General features: G+C 45.7%; 1 protein-coding gene across 1 annotated transcript in view; it reads left to right on the top strand.

Moving 5' to 3' along the window:
• POLR1A (RNA polymerase I subunit A) overlaps positions 1 to 16,944 on the top strand; it is an 87,844-nt gene that overhangs the window by 18,915 nt on the left and 51,985 nt on the right. The window contains exons 10-13 of the mRNA XM_020969477.2: positions 4,478 to 4,648; positions 4,744 to 4,866; positions 7,203 to 7,433; positions 11,050 to 11,304. Coding sequence (XP_020825136.1) covers positions 4,478 to 4,648; positions 4,744 to 4,866; positions 7,203 to 7,433; positions 11,050 to 11,304 — 780 coding nt within the window. The remainder of the gene's footprint in view (positions 1 to 4,477; positions 4,649 to 4,743; positions 4,867 to 7,202; positions 7,434 to 11,049; positions 11,305 to 16,944) is intronic.

Genomic DNA, 16,944 nt, shown 5'->3' with positions numbered 1-16,944 from the left:
CACACAGGTAGTACATGTAAGAGATGGGGGGATGGCCCAAAGACAAGTGGCACTTTCCTACCTTAATGCACACATTTGTATTTACTCCCTTAGAGACTCCCTTCCTGCATATCCTTAGGTTCCTTCCTAGACTGAAGCTTTCTCTGATTCCCCAGGTTTGGATCAGAATCATTCTTTATTTTTGTATTTTTTTTCAGGCTGCCTGTCTTTATCTTTGCTTGATTAGGTTGGTAAAAGCGAAGCGTCTGTTCTCAGATCAGTCATTTCTGGATGTCTCCCTCCCTACCCCTGCTGAGCCTTCCCTTGTAACTAGTAAAAAGCGCTTAAGCAAAATCAGCTGGTACTGGCGCCACATCTGAGAGCATATAATGATCACAGCTAGCTGTTGAAGAGAGCTTTAAGGTTTGCAAAACACTTTCCAAATAAGATCTCATTTGATCCTCAGGACAGGTCTGGGAGGTAGGTACTGTTATACTCATTTCAGAGTTGAGGAAAATGAGACAAATAGAGGTTAAGTGACTTGCCCAAGGTCAGATAGCTATCATTCGTTAAGTGCCTGCTATGTACTAGATACATTGAGAAGCAGTGGAGATACACAAACGAGCTAAACCAAAGCTAAGAAAACCAGCCCTGCTCTCAGGGAGCTCCCAATCTTCATGGACTCCCAGTTCACAGAGCTAGTAAGCATCTGAGGCAGAATTTGAACTCAAAGTTTTTTTTAAAATCATTTTCATTTTGTTAAGCATTTCTCAATTACATGTAAAAATTTTTTAACAATAATTTTTTGAAATTTTGAGTTCCAAATTCTCTTCTTCCCTCTAGTCCCTCCCTCCCTTGAAAAGGCAATTTGATGTTGATTATACATGTGAAGTCATACAAAACATTTCTGTATTAGCCATGTTGCAGAAGAAAACCAAACAAAATAAAATAAGAATAAAGTTTAAAAAAGTATGCTTCAGTTTGCATTCAGAGCTCATCAGTTCTCTGGAGATTTTTTCATCAGGGATCCTTTGGAATTGTCTTGGATCATTATCATGATTAGAACAACTAAATCTTTCACAGTTTATCATCCTTAAAAATACTGATGTTACAGTGTAATAGTTCTGGTTCTGCTATTTCACTTTGCATGAGTTCTTTGAAGTCTTCCTTTGGTTTTCCTGAAAGCATCCTGCTTGTCATTTCTTATAGCAAAATAGCATTCCTTCATAATCATATACCACAACCTGTTCAGCCACTCCCCAATGGATGGGCATCCCTTCAATTTCTAATTCTTTGCCACCACAAAAAGGGTTGCTATAAATGTTTTTGCACAAAGAAGTCCTTTTCCCTTTTCTTTGATCTCTTTGGGATACAGACCTAGTAGTAGTATTGCTGGGTCAAAGAGTTTGCACAGTTTTATAGCCCAGTTCCAAATTGTGCTCCAGAATGGTTGAGGGTAGTTCGCAACTCCACCAACAATGCATTAGTGTCCTGATTTTTCTACATCCCCTCCAGCATTTATCATTTTCCATTTCTGTCGTGTCAGCCTATTTGATAGATGTGAACGTTTCTCTAGTCAAAGGTGATTTAGAGCATTTTTTCATGTGACTGTAGGTAGCTGTTATTTCTGCTTCTGAAAACTGCCTCTTCATATCCTTTAACCATTTATCAGCTGGGGAACAATTCTTATTTTTATAAACTTGGCTCAGTTCCCTATATATTTGAGAAGTGAGGTCTTTCTCAGAGAAGTCTGCTGTGAAACTGTTTTCTGAATTTCCTGCTTTCCTTCTAATTTTGGCTGCATTTGTTTTGTTTAGGCAAAGAACTTTCTAATTTCATGTAACCAAAATTATCTGTTTTACTTCCCATAATGCTGTCCTTCTCTTATTTAGTCACAAACTCTTCCCTTACCATAAATCTGACAGGGACATTTTTGTATGCGCCCCTGATTTACTTATATCACCCTTTACACCTAAATCATTTATCTGTTTTGACCTTATTTTGGTATATGGTGTGAGACGTTGTATACCTGGTTTTTGTCAAACTGTTTTCTGGTTATCTCAGCAATTTTTGTCAAATAGTGAGTTCTTGTCCCAAAAACTTGAATCTTTGGGTTTATTAAACATTGGATTACTGTGGTCTTTTACTCCTCTGTATTATGGACCTAATCTTTTCCACTGATCTACCACTCTGTTTCTTGGCCAGCATCAGATTGTTTTGATGATTACCTCTTTAAAATAAAGTTTGAGATTTAGTACAGCTAGGCCACCTTCCTCCACATTTTTTTTCCATGAATTCCCTGGATATCCTTGACCTTTTGTTCTTCCAGATGAATTTTGTTATTTTTTTCTTGGGAGTTTGGTATGACACTGAATAATTAGATTAATTTAGAATTGTCGTTGTCGTTTTATTGGCTTAGCCTACCCAGGAGTGATTAGTGTTTTTCCCAATGTTCCGATCTGACTTTATTTGTATTCATGTAGCTGCTGGGTCTGTCTTGGGCAGTAGTAGTGCTTGGGTAGTGTCAGGGAGCAGTAGACTCCCAAATGTTTTATACAGTTATTTTAAATGGAATTTCTCTGTCTCTTGCTGCAGAACTTTGTTGGTAATATATAGAAATGCTGATCATTTGTGTGGGTTTATTTTGTATCCTACAACTTTGCTGAATTTGTTAATTATATCAGCTAGTTATTTAGTTGTTCTTTAAGATTCTCTCAGTATACTATCATGTCTGCAAAGAGTGATAGTGTAATTTCCTCACTGCCTGTTCTAATTCCTTCAATTTCTTTCAGAACAGTATTGAATAATGGTGGTGATAATAGGCATCCTTGTTTCACCCTTGATTTTACTGGGAAGACTTCTAGCTTATCCCCATTACAGATAATGCTGGCTGATGGTTTTAGATAGACACCACTTACCATTTTGAGGGAAACTCCATTTATTCTTCCGCTTTCTAGTGTTTTTAATAGGAATGGGTGTTGTATTTTGTCAGAAGATTTTTCTGCTTCTCTTGATAAATCATATGATTTTTGTTGGTTTTGTTATTGGTGTGGTCGATTATGCTGATAGTTTTCCTAATATTAAACCAGCCCTGCATTCTTGGTATAAATCTCCCCTGGTCATCCTGTATGAGCTTTGTGGTACGTGGCTGTAATCTCCTTGCTTGTATTTTATTTAAAATTTTTACATCAGTATTCATTAGGGAAATTGGTCTATAGTTTTCTTTCTCTGTTTTTGCTCTTCCTGGTTTAGGTATCAGCATAATTTGTATCATAAAAGGAATTTGGTAGGACTCCTTTTTCACCTGTTTTTCCAAATAGTTTATATAATATTGGAATTAATTGTTCTTTAAATGTCTGGTAGAATTCACTTGTGAATCCATCTGGTCCTGAAGAGTTTTTCTTAGCGAGCTCATTGATGGCTTGTTCAGTTTCTTTTTCCAAGATGGTGTTACTTAAGTATTCTATTTCCTTTTTTGTTAATCTGGGCAGTTTATATTTTTGTTAGTATTCATCCGTTTCACCTAGATTGTCAGATTTATTAGCATACAATTGGCATATAAAGTAGCTCCTAATTGCTTTAATTTCATCTTCATTGTTTGGCAGTTCACCCTTTTCATTTTTGATATGGTCATTTGGTTTTCTTTCTTTTTTAAAAAAAATTTAAATTAACCAGTGGTTTATCTGTGTTATTTTTTTCTTCATTAAAACTAGCTCCAGCTTTTAATTATTAGCTCAGTGGTTTTTTGCTTTCAATTTATTAATCACTTTTAGTTTTTTTAGGATTTCCAATTTAGTGTTTAATTGGGGATTTTTCATCTCTTCTTTTTCTCGTTTTTTTAGTTGCACGCCCAATTCATTGATCTCTTCTTCCAGTGTTTTATTAATGTAAATGTTTAAAGTGCTAAGTACTGCTTTGGCTGCATCCCGTAAATTTTCGTATGTTCTCATTATTGTCATTCTCTTTAACGAAATTATTGATTGTTTCTGTGATTTGTTCTTTGACCCACTCATTCTTTAGGATTAGATTATTTAGTTTCCAATTAGTTTTTAATCTGTGTTTTCACGGTCTTTTATTGAATATAATTTTTATTGCATTATGGTCTGAAAAGGATGCATTTAATATTTCTGCTTTTCTTCATTCGGCTGTGTGGTTTTTATGCCACATGGTCAGTTTTTGTGAAGGTGCCATGTAGAGGTGAATAAAAGGTATACTCCTTTCTGTTTCCATTCATTTTTTTTTCCAGAGGTCTAGCATATCTAACTTTTCTAAAATTTTATTCATCTCTCATCTTCACTTTAACATTAGGAGGCCAACTTTGTTCAAGTCAGTGTTTAAGGCCTTAAGTCAAAGCAAGCTGGAAACGTCCTAGAAGCTTTGGAACAGTCTGGGGCGCGCTGTGACTCCTAACATTTGGGGGAAAGGGAGGGTCAGGTCCTCCGACTTAGGGGGGCTCAGGCTTGTGGTCCCACTTGCTCTCTTTAATGTTTCCCCCCAGGAGACAGGGTCTTCTGTTCCAGTGGACCGCTCCTTTCTTGCCATGATTCCAGGCCAGTCTCTCACAGAGAAGCTTTATGGCATTTGGATCCGCCTTCAGAGCCATGTCAATATTGTGTTTGACAGCGATATGGACAAGTTAATGATGGAGAAGTACCCTGGCATCCGACAGGTGAGTGGCAGGGATGTGGAGCCCACGTAGGCCCGCATGCAGTGAGACAGCTGCCCGAGCCTCATCTGTTTTCTTTGTTTCCCTTACCACAAAAGATCTTGGAGAAGAAGGAAGGCTTGTTTCGGAAGCACATGATGGGGAAGCGTGTTGACTATGCTGCTCGCTCAGTCATCTGCCCAGACATGTACATCAATACCAATGAAATTGGGATCCCCATGGTGAGTCAAGGGGGCTGCAGGGCTGCTGTGAGCCAGGGAGCGGGAGTTGTGTGCAGAGGGTCTGGGAGGGCGGGCCTCAGTAGGCCACGGAAGTCTGTCTGCTCACTTCTGCGCAGGTGGTCCTCGTCCAAGGACTTTTTGTCTGGTTATGACAAGTGTGTCCCTCTTAACTCCTTCTTTCCCACAGTCCATCACTGTCTCCTAGAGCATACCTGCCCACACTTCCCTTCACATTGCTAAAAAGAGGTCAGAGCCACCTGTGGCGGCCTGCCCTGCTTCGCCTCTGGTGGATGGCGTATAGGCTTGGGAGTCAGAAGGTGATCTTCCTCACCTCTGAGCCTTTGTCATACGTAAAATGGGGGCACTCATAGCTCCCTCATGGGATGATTACACTCAGATGAGATTGTGTTTGTGAGAAGCTTTGCAAACTTCGACGCTCTCTGTAAATACGTTATTATTATTATTCACTTTGCTGCCACAGTCCAGATGCCCCATGGTCCAGCTGGAAAGAACCGGTGTGATTGTGTACTTCTCCCTTCTTTCTTTGTGTTTCTGGCTTCTGGTCATTGTAGGTGCTTCACAAATACATGTCCTTATCTGCACCAAGCATGTGATGCTGCCCCTGTCCAGAGGGCGAGTGCTTCCAGTGGTGATGCTTTGGGTTCCCTCTTTTCCTTCATCTGGCCTTCACAGTGACCCTGTGAGCTTGGCGGGGTCAGGAGTGTCAGTCACTGGGGCCAAGCCTCGGGCCCAGTTCTTTCCCAGGTCCTGGAGGGCAGAGCTGGAAGGGGTCCTTGAGGTCACCTGTTCCAAGCCTCCTGTCTTACCATGGGAAGGCCACGTTGATGCAGTCACTTGCCCTAGGCTGCGTAGCTCATTCCCTAGTTGAACTCCATTATTTTACAGATAAAGAAACAGATACATGACCTGCCAAAGGTCCCAGGGGGACCCGAGAAGCCATCTAGTCTACCCCCCCCACCCCCGCCATTTTACAGATGTGGAAACAGAGACCCAGGGAGGTTAAGGGATTTACCCAGGGGCCCATAGGTAGGAAATGCCACAGATAGGATTTGAACCCAGATCACCTTAACTCCCAAGGCAGCTCCTCGTGCTCTGTGCTGTGCCAGAGAGGCCCAGAGGCAGGCACAAGGGAGTGGCCCCTCAGCTCCTCCCCAGGAGCTGCCCTAGGGGGTCTGGTCACCCGCTTTGTCTTTCTGCTAGCTCTCTATTCAGCGGTGCTTTGTCGAGTTAGTGCCATCAGTCATTAAGCGCCACCTGCCATTGGACTTTGGTTTCACTGTACCTCTGGGTCACTAATGAGATGACAGTTTAATTCCCTCTGTGGAGAGCTTTATTTCCTTTCTCCCCTGTTTTTCTCTCTGGGATTTGTGGAGTGCTGCTAATTAGCAGAGCTGAAGCCCTCAGATTGCCTCTTGGATGCCAACTCCTTCATCTCTCCAGAGGATGCTTAGGCTCCACAGGGGAAACGTGGGAGAGTTAAGCCAGAGAATTCGTGGCCCCATGCCAGCCAGACCCCTGGGGGAAGGCATCCTCTGTAGGAGAAAGTCAGACAGTTGAATAAGGAGACAGTCCAGAGCCACAGAGATCCGTCCCTGAGTCTGGTCTGTGGCTCTCTGGAGCAGGGCCTTGACTTTGAGCCAGCCCCAGCCAGCTCAGCAGCAGCCCCCCCAGGGACTTGAACGATGCTGAGCATCACAGAGGACAGGTGTGGTGCCACGTCTTGTGTGGGATCGTGGGTAAGGCGCTGGAGGTGTAGTCAAGGAGGCCTCGTGTCACATTCCACATCAGGCCCATGCTGGCTCTGTGACTACAGGCAAGTCACTTCATCTCTGAGCCCCTGTTTCCTCCTATGACTCTCCCTGCAGTAGCTCCCTCAGAGTTGTGGTGGTGTGCCAGTGCAGTTGTGTATATGAAGCACCTTGCCAGCCTGAGGATACTAGGCACATGGGGTGATTATTGTCTTTGGACCAGACCTGTGACTTCTTTGCTAGAATGAAGAATTCAGCCCATGCAGATTAGCATCTGTTGTGCACCAAGAGGGTCACAGCCAGTAAGTGTCTGAGGTAGGAATTGAACCCAGGTCTTCCTCACTCCAAGTTCACCACTCCATCCACTACTCCAGGGTGCCTTTAATTTGTATTGTGTAGGGAGTTTCCTCAACTAGATGTTCCCTGTACTAATAAAATAACAGGTCTGGTTTGAAAAAAATGTGCTGTGCAAACTGCTAAGTGCTAAGGTGCCAAGGGGGATGGGAACAGGTAAAGAAAGATTTTTAGCTTCCCTTCCCATGCCATAAGTCTTGTATCTATTTTCAGGTGTTTGCCACAAAACTGACCTACCCTCAACCAGTGACTCCTTGGAACGTCCAGGAGCTGAGGCAAGCAGTTATCAACGGCCCCAATGTGCACCCTGGAGCCTCAATGGTCATCAATGAGGATGGTAGCCGCACAGCTCTCAGCGCCACTGACGTGACCCAGAGGGAAGCTGTGGCCAAGCAGCTCCTCACCCCTGCCACTGGCGCCCCCAAGCCCCAAGGAGCAAAAGTTGTAAGTACCATCTGAGTTTAGTATGCTAACACACCACCTCTTTCCTTAGGCCCCCACTCAATTGCAGGGTTTTCGTCATCCTGGCAGGCTGCTGCTGAAACACCAGTATTGTCTTTGGTTTTTCTTTCCCTGGCCATGTTGCTGTGTGGGGAGCTCTCTGTTATCTGTGGGGTAGAGGAGAACTGTGCTTTTTACACTCAGTACAGGAGGTGGGGTGGGGGAGGAGAGAAAATAGATGTAAACATATCTAGCTTCCAGTGCCACCTCTTCCATCCAGTTTTCTAGAACCATCCACATTCTTTGCCTTTTCTGGTCTCCTGCCTCCCTTGTGATCAGGACCGCCGTAACGCTTGGCACTTGACAGTCCTGTCTGGGCATGCTGTGGGAACTCAGTAAATACTTACAAACAGAAGATGAAATACATTGGGTTACAAAGGAAACAGAGTGTATTAAACACAGTTATCAGAATATTAAGAAAGAAGGAAGAAGCTCACAGATGCCCAGTTTAAGAATGTCTGGCTTAGAGGGAGGAGTGAGCTCAGCTATAAGGGAGGCTGTGGGGAGAGTGCTGGAACAGAGGATGAGAGCTTCGTGAGGACAGAGGCAGTCTGCTTCTTGGTTTTGTGTATCCGGCACTGAGCCTAGGGCCTCCTGTGTGGTAGGCGCTTAACAGATGCTTGTTGAATTGAACTGAAAGTGAAGAGTGGGAGTGGGGCAGGTTAGGGGGTGTGCTGTACTTGTCTTGGAGAGGCCAGATGGACATGGATGGGGATGGAGGGGCCCTGTGTGGCCGGCAGGAGCTGTTCAGTTCAATTCAGTTCACCAGGTATGTATTAAGTTCCTTCTATGTGAAAGGCATATAGGGCACTAGGTGGTGCAGTTGATAGAGAGCTGGGCCTGGGGTCAGGAGGACCTGAGTTCAGATCTGGCCTCAGACACTTCCTAGCTGTGTGGCCCTGGGCAAGTCACTTCACCCTGTTTGCCTCAGTTTCCTCACCTGTAAAATGAGCTGGTGAAGGAAATGGCAAACCATTCCAGAGTCTTTGCCAAGAAAACCCCAAAAGGGTCACGAAGAGTCAGGCATGACTGAAAGGACTGAAAAACAACTACAAAATGTAAAAGGCAGCATGGCCTAGAAGGTGGAGAGTTGGCTTCAGACTCAAGAAAGCCTGAATTCAAGGCTATGTGACCTTTGTAACCTCTGTAATCTCAGTGCTTGAGGCCAGAGCTGTTAGACTTGCATCTCCCCAGTATGGAGTAACCAGACTTAAATATCATTGGGAGGCGTTGAACAAAGTAAAGAAAAATACAACATAACACAGATAATGTTAATTTGTGGTTTTCTAAGTGTCTGTGGCCAGCAAGGATCCATTTCTGTTTGAGCTTGACACCACTGCTCAGACCACTCTCTAGGACTCTTTAAGTTTGAGAGGTTTTCTCCACATTTACTCACCTGGGAAGGCTTATACCGTCCTAATCCCTCTCTCTTTGCCGTATGCAGGTCCCTGGATAGAGCAGAGTGGGAGGGGTTAGCTGGTTAAAGATTTGGGGGGATCAGTGACGTTAAGTGGGGAGGCTGGGAGGGATGGCGGCTTCTGATGCTGGGGTTGGTGGGGGTAGTTCCTTTGCATAGGCAGAATTTGGAATGGAATGGAATTTGGGAAACAACGGGAAAAGTGGCCCATCACCTCTTCACCCATGACCCATCACAGATGGTCAGCCACTGGAGCCTGTGAGCACTTTGACCTTTGCCCTGTTGATCTCTAACTCCTGTTGGGCTTTATAGCTGCAGGCCCATTTGGCCTGTGGGTTTTCCCATTGTAATTCCCAGCTGCCTAGTGTTTGTTTAGCTGTGATTCTATCTCTGTTTCCATGAAAGCAAGATGCTGGCCTGTGCTTAGATTTTATGGTTTCGGGCCATAGTACTGAGCATTTCTCTCCTGAGAAGCTAAGAACCCAGACCTTCTAGGTCACTTCAGGCCGAGTGACGCACTTGAGCTTCCAAAGCCCTGGCCAGGGCTCATGGGAATTTGTGGAGTCCAAGTCTCCTAGGAAACCTGGACATTTTTAGCTAATTATGTCATTCACATGGGTGAGTTCCAGGGAGCACAGAGGGCTGACCTTTATTGAAGGTGATTTTCAGAGCTGCCTGTTGGCTTCTGAGGCTGAAAATAACCAAGAAAAATTGAATCAGGCACAGAAAAAAAGCTATTGTGTGCCCCAGCCTCTCTGGACCAAAGAAAACTGTCTGTGGGCACTGCCCTATATCCACTGAACTCGACTGCCCACGTTTCAGTTGTCCTAGTTGGTCCTAGTTGCTCAGAAGCAGTGCCTCTCGCTCTGTATTCTGATCCCTAAATCTTATCCTGGGGACTTGCCCTCAGGAAGGGAAGAAACAAAAGCTCTCCCTGCCCAGCCTATACCTTTTCAACTGAATATCTTGCCCCAGTGTCACTGAAAAATTTGAGACCGCTTGCTGAGAGCTCCCTCTTCTCCCCTCCTCCTTACATCACTTCACCCAGATGTTTTCTGCCATGTAATGAGGCGTCCTTGCCAAGGCTGGTCTCTCCATGTGTACAAGGAATCCCATTCCATCCCATCCTCTCCAGTACCTTGCTCCACGCTTATCATTCCAATTCTTAAACTCATCTTCAGTCTGTCCCTATCTATCAGTAGCTTCCTCACTGCCTGCAATAAGCCCATGTCTCTCCCATCCTCCTTCCTTTTCTTTCCTTTTCAGCCTTTACCCTCTCCTCATCCACTCCCCTGTAGGCTCTTCTCTCTGGGTGGAGGAGTAGCTGATGGGAGGCGGGTAGGTCGCGGACCTGAGCGGTTAAGGTATTTGAGGGAGATTCAGTGTGTTTGTTGAAGTCCCCTAGTATGAAGGCAGGAGTTGGAGAGGTGAGAAAAATGAAAAGTCAGGTACAGACTCATTGAGGAAGGAAGGGGGCTGCCCTTGGGCTCTGGAGGCAACAGCTACCAGGATTTTGATTAGGTGGTAGATAGGAATAGCACGAACCTCATCAGAAGAGAGGTAACTGAGCGCTGGAGGAAGGGGCAGAACCTGGACCTGGCAGTAGGCAAGGAACCTTCCAGTCCCTCTTCCTGACCAGTCAGCTTGAGGGGAATGAGGGTGTGGCCAGTACTGGAAACGGAGGCCAAGGAGGCTGTCTAAGGGGAGGAACTGGGTTTCAGTAAGAGCTAGCAGATGGAAGGAGTGAGAGAGGAAAAGATTTAGGTTGAAGGGAAGTTTGTTGCCTATGGAACAGGCATTCCAGAAGGCACCATGGAAGGGCTGGGTGGTCTTGTGGGAGCTTGGGGGGAGGGGCATGGGGAATCAGGAAAAACTTGTGAGTGCACATGTGGACGGTCACATGCATGTGTGACTTTATGAAGAGGTGGACAAGGCTGAAATGACCGGACAACAGCAACATTCTAAAACACACACTGAAATTAAAAGAGGACCAATCATTCTAGTTTACGGAAATCCGTTCAGCAGGACGTGTGCCGCAGGGGACATTCTCCCCACAACCCGTATGCTGCGTTTACCTTCTTGAGCCACAGGTGCCAGCAGGCCTCACCCTGTCCCTGTCACGTTCTTCGGTATTCCTCTCAGGTGTGTCGTCACGTGAAGAACGGGGACGTTCTCCTGCTGAACCGGCAGCCCACCCTGCACAGACCCTCCATCCAGGCCCACCGAGCCAGAATCCTGCCTTCGGAGAAAGTCCTGCGCCTCCACTATGCCAACTGCAAGGCATACAACGCCGACTTCGATGGAGACGAGATGAACGCCCATTTCCCCCAGAGCGAGCTCGGCCGGGCCGAGGCCTGCGTCCTGGCCTGTACCGATGAGCAGTACCTGGTGCCCAAGGTAGGTTAGCTTTGTGGGTGTGCAGCAGAAAAGTGTTTATGGAGTCGTAGGCGCCAGGTGAGGCTCTGGAGACGCAGGGGTAAAGCACACACAGTCCTTGTCCTTGAGAGAGATAGCATGTACATCAATAATTACACCTAAGGTCAGTGCTGGAAGAGTAGGGGGAGGGGCAGAAAGGGCTTGTGTCAAAGGTGGCCTTGGAGCATGGGGCCACCCAGGCCAGCTTCTTCCTAGTGCAGAAACAGAAGACCAGGGCCAGGGAGAAGGTGACTGGTGCAGGATCACACAGCCCAAGAGTGGCTGACCTGGGAGCCAGCCTGGATGCCAGACATTCTTCTGGGCAGCTCCAGGAACGTGGCAGGATTACGTGATTTGATTTCCTTGGTCCTCGTCTCTTCTCTAGCTTAGGTACCCCTTAGAGCTTCCAAGGGACTGTTCTCGATTCAGATTTTGTGGTAGATGTGTGTGTGCATGCGTGCGCATACAGAAACACACAGAGCAAAAACCCTTCGTGATTTCTCACACCAGAAGGGCTAAAAACACTGCCTTGAGGTAGACAGAATGGAGTTATATGCAAGCGTGTGCACACACGCACACACACACACACACACAAGTGTATGTGTGTGTATGTATTTATATGTACAAATCTGTGCCTATTTCTGTGGATAAATAGGAGGCACGCTCCTGCATCCCCTGCAGCTTCCCCCAAGGTGAGCAGTCCCAAATGGCTGCTCGCTAGGTCTCTCTATCTCCATAGAATCTCTTTAGCTCCCTGGGTCGCTCAGAAGCTGTGAAAGGTCCTTGCTGTGTCCTGTATCCATCAGGCAGCTTGGGAGGGATGGCCCAGGACTCCTCAAGAGCACCGTCTTAGAGGAGGGTCTGAGAGAATTGGGAACTCAACGTGTTAAAAAACAAAGTTTAAAAATTACTTTTATTTGTGATTGGAAAAAAGTAAAATATTTAAAGCTGGGGAAAAAAACCCAACACTCCAAAAAAGGGTTGAGGAATTGATAGAATGAGCCCTCTCATTTAGACTTAGGTTGGAAAATAGCCTTCTTTCATGTGAAAAGAGCCTTTTCATTGTGACTTTGAAGGGTCATGGGGAAGTCAGATGAGTTGAAGTTTGGACAGTGAAGAAGAATGAGTCTTCAGAACCAGAAAAAATGGACAGAGCAGGGAGTGTACCTTATCCAGTCCTCTGTGGCCCTGAATTGCTAGCAGGCTTGGTTCTGTGACCACTCTGGGAGGCGCAGCTGAGGTCATGTCACGGCCCCTCTGGCTAAGCCTCCAACAGGCCCCAGACCACCAGGCCCCAGAGTCATTTGCCGGGATGATGCTAGGCAGATGCTGGAGGAGATTAGGGAGCTGAATGGGTGTGGTCTAGGACTAAACCCATAGGGCTGGGAGTCGGAGGGCCTGGGTTCAATCCCTGGGTCTGCCATTTACTACTTAGCATTTCTGAGTCTTTGTTCCCTCCCTGGGTAACGAGAGTCATCTCTGCCTTCCTCAGGTCGTAGTTATGGTGAAGAGGTGGTGGGGAGAAAGCTGCTAGCAAACTGTGCAGCACCGTATGAGCATGGATGAAGTTTAGGCCCACCTGTTATCATCGTTGTCTAGCTAAGAATCCAGTTATTTAAATTGTGGATAAAGTGCTGTTAGGAGGCTCACCCCAGACCTTCACCCGCCCCACCTGTGCTTAGATCCAGGGATGCCGGCCTCCTGGCCATTCCAGGAATGAGAGCCCCCCATCTCCTGGCTCTGGGCGTGCTCTCTGAAACATTCCTCTCTGCTCAGTCAGCTGGCCCCTGGCGTCCTTTAAGACCCAGCTAGAATCCCACCAGCTCCACGCAGCCTTCCCTGACCTCTCTTGGAGTCTGCCCTCTTTTCATTGTCTCCTAGTGATACTGTGTGTGGCTTGCTTTTTTATATTTGTACGCTGGGAGTGCCTCGAGGGCAGAGACCGTCTTTAGCCTCTTTGAGTGCATGATGCACAGTAGGGGCTCGATAACATTTAACTGACAGACTGACTACTTAACACTCTTTATATGCTGTCAAACTTCTGTTAACTTTTTTTTTTTGCCAAGGGAGGGGGCCAAGGGCTCTGTATTTATTCTATTCGAAGGTAAAAAGATGAGAATCCCTCTCCTTCTCCCTCTCCCTCTCTCTCTCCCTCTCTTTCCTTCCCTCCCCTTCTCCCTCCCTCTCTCCCTGTCTCTCTGTCCATCTCTCCCTTCCTCCCATCCCTCCTTCTTTCTTTGTTTCTGCCTCTTTCCCCCAGTCTTTTTCCTTCTTCCTCTGTCCTCCCTCTCTCCTTCCCCCCGCCTCTTTCCCTCCCTCCCTCCCCATTTCTCCCTGTTTCTTTGTCTCTCTCTTCCAAACTTTCTCTTTTTTTCCTTTCTTCTCTGTCTTCCTTCCTCTTTCTATCTTCCCTGCTTTCCTTCCCTCCCCCCCCTCTCTCTCCCTCTCTAAATCTTTCTCCTTTTCCCCCATCCCCAATTTATTTGTCTTTTCCGTTTATTGAATAAAGCCTCTCATTCTTCAGAAGAGGCAGAGTAGAATACTTCATGGTGTCCGTTCCCAGGATTGCTGTTCTCTTCCGTGGGTCAGTGGTTTTTTGACGGAAGGCTGTCCACTCTGGGTCATTGAGTTCAGTCTGGCTAACATTGGTCGGCTCCCAGTTGGTGGGCCCTGGGGGTTGTGGAGTTGTAGCTAAGATGTGCTCACAACCTCACAGCTGAATAGATGAGTCAGATGAGGACCCTCCAACATGATACTTGGTAAACCACAGTTCAGGTTCAGATAATGTTTAGGAGGCTACCTGCCTTTGGGCTTCTGGGGTAGAATTACAGTCTTAGATTTGGAGCTGAAGGAGCCTCAGAGCTCATTGCTCTCCCCCCTCTCCCATGCTGCCTCGCCACGATCTTGAGACATAGGGTGAGCTGCCCCGGGTCCCAGGGAGCCACGTGTGCGCCCTCCTAGACTGACCCTGGACTGAAGGGGCCCTTTGGGAGGTATTAAAGCACAGAGAGAAAGGGTTCCCTGTTTCACACTCAACCAGAAAAGTCACCAAGCAGAATGTTCCTTTTCTGGACCCTCCAGTTAATCTTGGACTTAACAAAGAGCAGGGGGCCGTTCCCTGGCCTTTGATTTAGACCTCTTCCTGGTCTTAAACAAGAATTGTGAAGTGCAGCATCCCCTGCAGGTGCTTCTGCCTCCCTCCCAGAGGGTCCTGATTATTGTTTGCAAGTGATTGACATTACTTAGCTTAGCCCTTAAGGTAATTGCCAAGTCATGGCCCTCACTTCTATCACTACGCCCCCTTCCCCTTCTATTTTCTGTAGGGCAGGATAGATTTCCGTACCCCATTGCCTGTATATCTTATTTCCCAGTTGCATGTGAAAACAATTTTTAACACTTCTTTTTAAAACTTTGGGTTCCAGATTTTCTGCCTTCCTCCCTCTCCACCCACCTTCATTGAGAAGGCAAGCATCTTGATACAGATTATACATGTGTAGTCATGCAAAACGCTTTCATAGTAGTCGTGTGGTTTTTTTGGTTTGTTTTTGTTTTTTATTTTCTTTGCTAGGCATCAGGGTTAAGTGACTTGCCCAGGGTCACACAGCTAGTAAGTATCAAGTACCTGAGGCAGGATTTGAACTCAGGTCCTCCTGACTCCAGGGCTGGTGCTCTATCCACTGCACCACCTAACTGCCCCCATAGTAGTCTTGTTGTGAAAAGCTAACTATATTCCCTTCATCTTATTGCCCCGCCCCTGTTTATTCTATTCTCTTTTAGCCCTGTCCCTCCTTAGAAGTGTTTGTTTCTGATTACTACCTCCCCAATCTGCCCTCCCTTCTGTCATCCCCCCTCCGCTTTCTTCTCCCCTTCTCCCCTATTTTCCTGGAGGGTAAGATAGATTTCCATACCTAATTGAGTGTGTATGTTATTCCCTCCTTAAGCCAAATCCTATGAGAATAAGATTCGCTCCTTCCCTGTCACCTTCCCCCACTTCCCCTCCACTCTAAAAGCTTTTTCTTGTCTGTCTGTTTTGTGAGATAATTTACCCCATTCTACCTCTCCCTTTCTCCTCCCAGTATAATCCTGTCACCCCCTAATTTTATTTTTTAGATATCACCCCTTCATCTTCAGCTTACCCTCTGCCCTCTATCTATCAATCTGTCTATACATACGATTTTTTTCCCCTCTAACTACCCTGATACTGACAAAGGTCTCATGAGTTACAAATATCATCTTTCCATGCAGGAATGTAAACAGTTCAGCGTTAATAAGTCTCTTATGATTTCTCTTTCCTGTTTACCTTTTCGTGCTTCTCTTGAGTCCTGTATTTGAAAGTCAGATTTTCTATTCAGCTCTGGTCTTTTCATCAAGAATGCTTGAAAGTCCCCTATTTCACTGAATGTCCATTTTCCCCTGAAGGAATATACTCAGTTTTTCTGGGTAGGTGATTTTTGGTTGTAATCCTGTCTCCTTTGACCTCCAGAATATTATATTCCAAGCCCTCTGGTCCCTTAATGTACAAGCTGCTAAATCTTGTGTTATTCTAATTGTGTATAAACATTTTTTTTAAATAATGAAAATGTGGTCTCTAGATATCCGAACTGCACCCCCATCCTAATGCCCGTACCAAAAACAATTTGTGTGAATTGCTTTTTAACAGATGTCAGTCACTCCAGCGACCCACTTTTTATTTTTTTAAAGTCATTTAAATTACCTCATGTATTGCCGCAAAGAAACACCAGAGTCAGGACTCAGTTAATTAGCAATCAGAAGGTGGTAGAGGCAGAAAGCACCCAGTGAAGTCAAGCTCTTCCTCCTCACTCCATGAGGTTTCTGGGATGGATCTTGTTTCCTGTTCCCCTGAACTGCTAGTGTGTCTCCCTCCTCCCCCACCCCCCAGCTATCTCGTGTTTAACTCTCTTATGTCTTGTATGTATTCTGTGTGTGCATATATGTGCATGTGTTGTCTTTGGGTAGATTGTAAGCTCCTTGTGGGCAGGGACCATTTCTTTTCTTTTTTAATCTTTGTACCACCAGTGCTTAGCACATAGTGTTTAATAAAGGTACATTGGTTGATTGACTAGTTGGTTTGGAGAGCCTTTTAACCAACGTCTCTCCAGGGTCTGCTCTGCACTAAGAATAGTAATGACCACTGTGGAGAAGTGACTGCAAATAGGAGCTGTCGTCCCTGTCTTCAAGGGATCATACTCTAGTCAGTCAGCAAGCATTTATTCTTTGTTTTGTTTTTTAACTAATTAATTTATTTTTAGTTTTCAGCGTTCACTTCCATGAGATTTTGAGTTTTAAATTTTCTCCCCCTTCCTCTCCTCCCCCATCCCCAAGATGACATGCAAGCTGATATAGGCTCTACTTATGCATTCATATTAAGCATGTTTTCTCATTAGTCATGACGTAAAGAAGAATTAGAGCTAATGGGAGGAACCACGAGAATGAAGCCGTAAAACAAAACAACGAAAGAAAAGGAGAGCAAACAGCATGCTGCCGTCTGCATTCAGACTCCCTGCTTCTTCCTCTGGATGTGGACAGCGTTTTCCACCGCGAGTCTTTTGGAGATGTCTTAGATTCTTGCGTTGCTGAGAAGAGCCGAGTCTATCAGAGTCA

The sequence above is a fragment of the Phascolarctos cinereus genome, unplaced genomic scaffold, assembly GCF_003287225.1.
Source record: "Phascolarctos cinereus isolate Bilbo 61053 unplaced genomic scaffold, phaCin_HiC Scaffold_2;HRSCAF=192, whole genome shotgun sequence".
Lineage (NCBI taxonomy): Eukaryota > Metazoa > Chordata > Mammalia > Diprotodontia > Phascolarctidae > Phascolarctos > Phascolarctos cinereus.
This window is presented reverse-complemented; position numbering and strand designations above follow the sequence as displayed.